The 9,210-nt window shown below is 36.6% G+C and overlaps 1 protein-coding gene across 1 annotated transcript; it reads right to left on the reverse strand.

Moving 5' to 3' along the window:
• Positions 1-908: 908 nt before the first annotated feature.
• On the reverse strand, positions 909-9,210 carry LOC113700166 (O-fucosyltransferase 38). The gene is made up of 11 exons (XM_027220676.2): positions 8,838-9,210; positions 7,247-7,325; positions 6,798-6,865; positions 5,981-6,069; positions 5,594-5,771; positions 4,671-4,799; positions 3,686-3,822; positions 2,976-3,189; positions 2,698-2,882; positions 1,843-1,941; positions 909-1,289 (listed from the first exon to the last, which is right to left on the reverse strand). Exons 1-11 carry the CDS (start codon positions 9,048-9,050, stop codon positions 1,148-1,150), a joined length of 1,533 nt encoding a protein of 510 aa, XP_027076477.1. The 5' UTR covers positions 9,051-9,210; the 3' UTR covers positions 909-1,147.

The raw sequence follows: 9,210 nt of genomic DNA on the forward strand, positions 1-9,210 counted from the left end.
AAACACACTTCAAAAAATTTTTTAAAAACTTCTACAGTAAAATTTTAAACAAACACCCAAAAAACTTATTTGGCAAACGGGGTTTTTTTTTTTTTTTTTTTGTCATATGACCACGTGTGGTATCCTGAATCACCAGACTAGTCCACACGTGTTCCACACCAACCTGCCCAGGCCGTGTGAGTTGTTTCACCGGAGATTCGATCCTTAGCAGTGATACTCACCTAACTAGGCTACTACCACCAGACCAAAGCCCTTGGGGCAAACCGGGTTAACATTTTATCCAGAAGTTTCTGCCTGGCTAAACAATTAGCAGTAGCTTGACGGATTTGGGGCAGGGACGGTCATCAGTATGACCGTCCCTGCACGGTTAAGGGCCAAGATTTGTCCTCAAAATTTTGTGCGGCTGAGATAACACCATGTAACTCGATTTCTGCGCCAAGTGTGGGGTCCATCACTATCTGTTGTGAAAATACATCCTGTGAAAAAAAAGTTACACGGTGTACAAAGAAAGTTACGCGCAGTTGATAATGACTAAAATTGACAGGGGCAGGTGCAACCGTCCGTGCCCCGAGTCCTAGCTTGACAGGCACTTCTGGATATGCTCAATTTCCCAAGGACATTTCAGTAGCTCCATTTCCTCTCAATGCCATGTTGCTAATTCATCACAAACTGCGATCTGCTGAGGCTTATTCCAGCTTCCAATTGCTCTGTGGATGCCCCAGGTCCCAAGACTCCTGAGACACATGCTTGTCTTGAATGCCGAACATCTCTTCTTGGTGACCGTGATGAAATGGTTCTACTACCAATTTAGTCTCCTGGTTATTTGGGACAAGCACCACGAACATGAAGTTTTGAGCGAACGAAAGAGGTTCTTCGGGATGAAAAGTAAGAAAGGTAGAGAAAAAAGATTGTCAAATATACTCAAGTATCTCCATTTCCAGATGCTAAGAGGCAAATTTTTTCTGCAGATTTCCTTAAGCAACCAAAGAATCAATTGGCTGTACGGATCATATGTGCAAGGTCTTACAAATGTTACGTTTGAAATAGATTATAAGTTGTAACGACCAACATGGTACAAAATGATCAGCAAAAGCTACAAAAACTCGAGATGATTAAGAAAAGTAAGAAATCTGACTAGAAACTGATCCTATGTATCTTCATCATCTTGAATATTTGCGCCACACATGCATTCTGGGAAGGGATTTTGGTAGAAGGGTTCTTCCAGCCTGAAACGACCTCGACCTTTGATGCCTGAAGGGGCACCTTCTCTTTTCCTTGGAGCTCCTTGCCTGCAAATTGTTATGCATCAAAAGATAGATCACGATAGATTTGCAATTCATTACTAGAGTTCTCGAGGACAATGTGAAATTTCTGTGCTTCAAGATGAAAAGTGAACACAAGATTTAATTCATTCAGCATGGACTCGCATCAACCAGAATTACCTATATATCTACAGGATAGAATGTTTTTCATTAGAAAGTGACATTTGATATTGCAAACAGATGTTTTTCTTGTTATGGGCCTGGAGATGGGAATTGGAGGAGAGAAGATGGGGAAAAAATGTTCAAGCTTTATTCCAAATGTTGATAATCTCCATCTATGTTTTTGCTATTTCTTTGATTAAGTAAAGATCCACATACTTCTGCAAACTAACTATATATATTTTTTGGCTTTCTCATGTCAAAAAGCATCAGACACAGATTATGATTCAGGGCCACTCCTTGCATACAAGAGAACAACAGGATTTTCCAAATTTGCATATTTTACAACCACCTGCATGGAAGAGTCAATTTCTCTTTTTCAAATGTCCAAAGCTATAAAGAAAATAACCTACTAAGATACCTGCTCCTGTGCAATTTCATTACAAGATGAGACAATGATGATGATCCTTCTTTGAGCACTCCGGATTCCAACATATCATATATTGCAACAAGGCCTTTCCTGAATAAGATAACAGCGAACATTAGTAACATGAGGCAAAAAAAATAAATAAATACATAAATAGTCATCAAAAGAGCACAAGAAACAATCATTGACAAGTGCAAAGAAAAGTCTATTACAAAGATATTGCCAAGCAAAAAGGCATAGAGTTTGTGCTGCTTCAAATAATCAATGTTTTTAGGAAATAAACAATGAGAAAAACAAAAGAGAACGATCCTCTACACTGGAACTTCCTTTTAGGATATATTCTACTAAACAAATATGTTGAAGCACAAACTAGTATTTTCTCATCCACTGGGAACCATGCTTCCAAACAGATGATCTACAGTACCTATCCACTCTTATCGTGCATATTACACAAAATATTATTCCCATGTACAGAACATATTGTTTGCAAGTATCAAAATTAGTAAAAAAAATGACTTCTCTAATATGTGTAGATCAAGGGGAAAATACTGGAACAGCCTAGAAGAGACACGGGCAAAAACTCAATTGGTATTTTGAAGCTGAAGGCAATTAAAATACCATGCGGGCCTCAAACTAAAAACAATTAAGTTCGATTTTCGATGCTAAGAAATGCAAACAGATGATCAGTGAATAAATACAATAAGTTCATGTTGGACCATCTATTCAAACCTCTGATTCTGAATCTGTAGGTTTATAGTTGCGGAGATGTAATACTTGCATACAACTGCTCGACACCATAAATAAACTACAATGGATCTAGAAAATTCAATGTGTGATTGGAATAACAACCTGTCTGGAGTGATTGTCTTCCGATGGCCCAAGAATCTGCGATGTCCTTCAACAGCTCTTGCCATGTTACCTGAATGTGATGGGATGAACACATCACTCTCTATGGAGATGATATAATCAAGTGCGGCAGATTGAGAAGCATGATGGGAAAATGCCTGCAGCTCTCCTTTGCTTGCAAGAGCTTCCTGCCACCAGACAGAAAAAGTTTTGGTTTTACAAATAGCAATAGTGCAGAAAATTCAAATAATCTTTATTACGTTAGAAGATCATTACTTCACCTTATACACTATATTTGGGAAACGAGAAGTTAGCTCTGAAAGATGAACACTACCACCATAAATCTCCCCAGCTGCTATATAAATCAACGTTGATGGAGGGTAACCAAGAGCTTGAAGGAATATTCCAACTTCCTTTGGAGTTAAGGGGCACAAGCCACCTATTCTCTGTTCTGTTGCATTAATATTTTTAATCTTCCAGTGGTTTGTGTTATGCCTAGCAAAAGATGAGTAAGGAAACTGAGATCCTATTACATGACAAACAACTGAAGTTGGTAAGTAGAACTGTTGAAAAAACCCCATTGAGCTTAATGTTAGAAAGACATTTTCTGAATCATAAACTAACCTAATTTAGAACACTGTCTATATCATCTTAGTGGTTGTTGCAGTAAGAAGTACGGTGTCACATTCTCAAAGTTTTTTCTTTGTTTAAATTAAACAGCAAATTCTTACACAAAATTCATAAATCAAAAAAACCAAAAACTTCTCTAGAAGAAATTACTTTCTTAGAAAGACCACTAATGCCTCTACGGAGGCAGCTGTATTGAACCTATAACTACATTGACCTATAAAGTAACAAAGGCTGCAGAATCAAATCTCAGTCTATCTCTAAGATGGTAAACCTCAATTATGCAAATGAAGGATCCAGGTATATAAGATTGAAAGCCTGCGCCTATGCTGTTACTATGTGTACCATAGAACAAAAAGTTCACCTCATCACTCTAAGCTCTTCAGCTTCAGCTTCAGTTAGACCATGCGTGCAGCCAGTAAAAGAAAGCATGTCCTTCTCATATCTTAGATGAAGTGCAATGTATCTTTCTGCGCGAGATCGCAGCCGCTCCACTAGCTTCTGCGGTGTCATCGTCATGTATGCTCAGAACCTAGTTTACCAGGAATTGAGTGGAAGACCTCAAATGAATACAGACATACACGGACACTCTGACTGTGTTAAAGTTCATAAATATTGTCCAGTTAATAACCTGTGTATTGAGAAATTAATAGAGTACAAAACATATGTTCAAGCTTTACCTTATTCTGATCGTCAGAGGACGAATGAGGTACTACAAGATGCCAGAGAACTTGATAATTTATATTGCAAATGCTGCTAATTTCGTATACTGAAGATAAAGCTCCATTTGCTAGGCACAAAGTATTTTACTAGAACACATATTGAGCATCTTCTGTAAACTAATAGCCAGGACTAAGTGATTCACTATCACACTTCAATTATATTATCAGTGCACTTTAAATATTTCCACGACAGCACAAGAGTAACACATAGCAGGGAAACACATATCAATAACTGTTTCTACCAAATCCATTCACACAGTCATCTTTTCCCCCTTCCCTCAGCCTCTGAGGTTTTATTCAGCTATTACAATCCATAGTTTACTACTTCATCTCACAGATTGTTCTCACATCATTTTTTTCCCATCACCTGTTATTATCATTTATCAAATGGTATTATAGTCATATGCAATCCACAAGATCTTCATAGTGGTAGAAGTGAAAGACCAGCATTATGTGAACCAGAAATTTCAAGTTTTTCATACATTTCAGAAAAAAATATATTCACACAGTCAAATTTCATTTTGAAATAAACAAAGGAATCATATTTATAAACGCAATGGTCATTGACCTAAAAGTCTGAATTCCTAGATGTCAGGAAATTAATTACAGAAACACCATGGTTCTAACCTTTCCAAGGTTTTCGATAGCAGGTGAGAAGCGGAGAGCATGATATAGAGCACGGCATCTCAATCTCTGGATATCAAAAGGCAGATCATTGTTGGCAAGCCGAGAATCAGATTTCGCGACATGAATTACCTATGAGAACAATACAAACCTTAGATTTCTCATGTTCACTATGCAAGGAGCTAGAAATTAAGTTGTTTCAAAGTCCTTCACAGTTCTTCACAAACATTTTCCTCTCTACACACTAATAGTTAATTATCAATACAGAAAAAATCCAGTCAAGCAGATTCACATCCTTCATTTTAAAGTATAATTTGGAATAATTTGCAAAAATTCATAATTGATTGAATTACTTTGTGAATCTAGGCAGAATTCCAAAAGCTGGTTCCTTGTCACTACAGAATTATTGCTTTGAACCCCTACCACTCATTTCTCCTTCCTAACCCTCTAGTTGCAAACACAAATCAACTCCAATGCTTTCAAGGAACCTACTGCTATCAACTCAACACCAAAACCATCAGAAATTCAGAATTGGTGTCATTCCTAGAGTGTCTTCTTACTCCACTACCATTGTCAAGTGCCAGCAATCCCAACTGTACCAATAGCTTCACCTCCCAAACCCTCTCATTTCATACACAAATTAATTCAAACCACTTACAGAACCTTTTATCCATGAGTTCACCTACAACTGTATCAGCAACTAACCATAGACAGATCACACATATATATATAGTTGTACATAAGGTACTTAAGGGACATCTTTACTTTATACATGTGCAGATCTCCTTCTCTGTTCCTTTGAAGTCCTCATTTACATACTGGCACAATATGGTGTGTGTTTTTGTGTTGTTGGGCTTGGGGACAGGGAGAGAGAGAAAGAGATAAGAAATGAAACGAATTGTACTAAAGAATGATATAAACTATACCTGATAATCCTTCCATAGGTGTGCCATCTCCTCATAGTAACTGACACCGGACCATGACGAGAAATGCTTCCTTGCTCGAGGAGCTGATTCTAATTCTTTGGGAAGCTCCTTCACAATCCTTACATCAGTTTGTAATGTCATGATAAAATGTACTTCATCGAATATGTCAGAAAAAATACTGCACAAATAATTATGGGGATAAAAAAATGTCAGCATATGTGTCTAAGAGCAAGTTAGATAGTAAATTTAACAAGCAGTCAGACAGCAGATATAATAGAGATTAAGAATGGTCAAAGATACAGAAAATACATAGCAGCTCAAAAAGAGAAAGGAAGAACAGTTCAACACGACAAGATGTAAGTAGGAGAAGTAAAAGCTCACAATCACCTTGTGTCTTGCCAGAACGAACGTTTATCCAGTTGAGGAATTACCAAGGTTGCATTCATTATGTGTGCCACAGCCACCATATCAGCTATCTAGATGCAGATTAAAACAGCAAAGTTGGTAGATGCAACCAAAGGAAGAATTTCACATTAAGTCATATCTGGCCTAAATTATTTTATGAAAAGTGGTCTGCCATCTCTGCCGAATAACTATAAAAAAAGATAAACAAGAAAAGTTCCCTCATTATCACCACCAAAGCAAAGTGCCTTCGCTATTAATAAAATTAGAAAGGAATAAAGCAACTGAAAGAAAGTAAATGCTTCTTTGCAAGTTCAAGAGATATTTGTTAAGCTTTTTGCCCCAATAAAAACTGTGAAATGTATGACCAACTTATGCTGAAGAAATAAAAACCTTACTTCTGGTCTTGTCGAAGGTTAAAAGTAAATCGCCAATCAGTTTTCTCTTTCCTCATTCTTTGCCTAAAGTTCTATTCTTTCTTTTTTTTTCTTTTTTTTTTTTGGATCTTTAAGCTGGTGTTTGGGGAAAGGACTTTGTCAGAGATTGACCTAGAATCTGAAATCAATAAGCATTTTCTTCAAATCAAATTTTGTTGCCATATACTTAGATAAAGGCCGAAGCCCCTAACTGATGAAAAGGTGCACCTCATATGGCTTCTCAAAGGGATAACCAAAGGGACATGTTTCTGACAGCTACTTCTCAAGTCACAATTGTTTTGAATCAAACTTCACTATATTATTGATATTAAAGCACAGAACTACAGAGCCAACCAAAAAAAGAAAAAAAATATCATGTAACTCACACCAGCACGCATTTGATTAAGCCCACCATTACTTCTGACAGTCATATAGTGATCCCATCCTTGGGTAGCTGAACATGAAAAACGAAATTCAGAGGGCACATATTTAGAGAAACAATTACATGGAAATGAAATGTTCTCGCGTCAAAAAGTATTTACATATGTCTGTTTTGGGGGTTTTTTTTGTGGTTTTTTTTGGGGGGGGGGGGGGGGGGGGGGAGTTTGGGAGATGACAACTAAGCCATGTATAAAGTTAAAAATATTCAATATCTTACAGGTCATCCTTTTAAAATTCTTATTCTGTTGTAACTGAGAAATAATTGTGGGTCTTTCAATAGAAAATAAGCTATGTCTTCCTCAAAACAACAACATCAATGACTTGTACAACAGATATAAGACATTTTCTGCTACTACAGCTTGTCTACTAGACAAAGAGGGACACCAGCAGAGACCTTTGTATCTAGAGGACGGCTTCACACAAGGGCGTAGACCATGGCTAAAAGGTGCTTCCCAGAGTACATCATCACGCAGCTGCAAATTAATAAATGACAATATAGCAGATGCAATGGTCATTTTGCCAAAATGATTTAAGAGATTTTGTAATTGTAATATGTCCTGACAAAAGAAAGACAACACTATAGTAGTATAAGAAAGAATATGAGTTGACAATCTAATCGAAAATTATAAGCTAACAAAACAAAAATTAAAAAAGACAGCGTCCTAGACCTTTAACTTTCTAGAGAAGAAGGCTCAAACTATTTTGGTAATCTACTGATGTACCTATTGGATGACAAATTTCAGTATCAAAGAGACAATATGAACATACATAAAGTACATACAAGTCTCAAACACATGATTTTATAATTATAAACATTGCTAGCAAGAAACGAGTATCAAGTTGCTAAATGTTTTGAACAGGAAATTTGATTGGTCTAGTTCGACATTCTAACAGATAAGACCATAATCACAGAGCAATATACAAATTTTCATTGTTTATATTATGCTTGTGCCTGTTTATTTTACTCCAAATCCATCAGCGAATGTCATTATCAGAAACTTCTTCACCATTTTCTACAATTAAAAAGCTAGGATAGCTGAATTTCTTGTGATTACTACAGAAAGTAATACACAAATATTTAAATGAATAAAAAAGATAGCAGCTATTTTAGTTGATTATACCATCCTTCTCATCTACACACATTTTGACCTCACAAAAATTCCATAAAAACCATCAGGACAGAAGGTCAATTCTGCTCATGCTATTCTTCCTAAAAGCCGTTCCTACAAATAAGCTAGATAAAACCTGCAATTACAAGACCATTTTTTCACACTTTTCCCTGTTCAACCACGAGTGCTAGCATCTAAATTCAAAACTAGACAATCTTATAAAATTGTCCACTAATGCTAAAATGAGCAACATCTTAAAGTTCCACTAAAACCATCAGAACATGAGGTCAATTCTACTCATGTTCTTCTTCCTAAAAGCCATCTCTCCCACGAAAAAACTCAATAAAACCAGCAATTACAAGACCATTATTTCACATTTTCCCCTGTTCAACCAAGAGCACTAAACATCTAAAACCAAAATTAGACCAACTTATAAAGTTGAATACTATTGGTAAAATGTCCAACATCATAAAGTTCCATTAAAACCATCAGAACATAAGGGTCGATTTATGCTGATACTTTTCTTCTTAATATCCATCGCACCCCTGCAAAGACTCAATAAAACCCGCAATTGCAAAGACCTCCTTTTTTTTAACATTTTTCCCCTGTTTAACCGAGAGACCTAAACACCTTGACCCAAAACCAGACAATCTTATAAGTTTCAATAGTAATGCTAAAATGTACAAAACAAAAGCTATTTTCTCAATGCTCCAAGTACGGCAATCTTCAAGACTCAAAGCCAATTGATGATTAATTCAGCTAGAACAACGAAAATTAGCAAACAGCAAACCACAAAAAACAAAACCCATTTCTCAGAATCAGCAAAGATGAGATCTTTATCATAATTGGAACCAGAAACGAATAAAAAAAATGCACCTGTTCGATTTTGGAATTCTTCTCTCCTGATGTTATTGATGGAGGCTTTCTATCTTCATCTTCCAAGACATCTTTGCTGTAGAATGTGAAAATGAAGATTGACAAAGCAAAGAGGATGACTATGTAGTATGTGATTGATGAAGGAGATGAATATCTTCTAAAGTAGATGGATGAATTCTTGGAGTGAGAAGAGAAGCCTCTGTAGTTAACCATCTCTTCTGACTCTTTCAACTCATCAGAGAAAGATCTCTCTGTTACTCAATTTTTTAGCTGTTTTTTGACTCATGTTCAGCTGGGTTCCTCGCTGCTGTTTTCCAGGAAGAGGGGAGAGGGGTCGGAGGTGCAATATGTGAAAACTGACAAGTTAGGAGGA

This window comes from Coffea arabica, chromosome 7c (genome assembly GCF_036785885.1).
Source record: "Coffea arabica cultivar ET-39 chromosome 7c, Coffea Arabica ET-39 HiFi, whole genome shotgun sequence".
Classification (NCBI taxonomy): domain Eukaryota; kingdom Viridiplantae; phylum Streptophyta; class Magnoliopsida; order Gentianales; family Rubiaceae; genus Coffea; species Coffea arabica.

Coding starts and splice junctions, on each gene's coding strand:
- LOC113700166 (XM_027220676.2), bottom strand. CDS start 9,050: ATGGTTAACTACAGAGGCTTCTCTTCTCACTCCAAGAATTCATCCATC. Junction 6,866..7,246: donor GCCGTCCTCTAGATACAAAG/GTCTCTGCTGGT, acceptor TTTCATGTTCAG/CTACCCAAGGATGGGATCAC. Junction 5,772..5,980: donor TCGTTCTGGCAAGACACAAG/GTGATTGTGAGC, acceptor TTATTTGTGCAG/TATTTTTTCTGACATATTCG.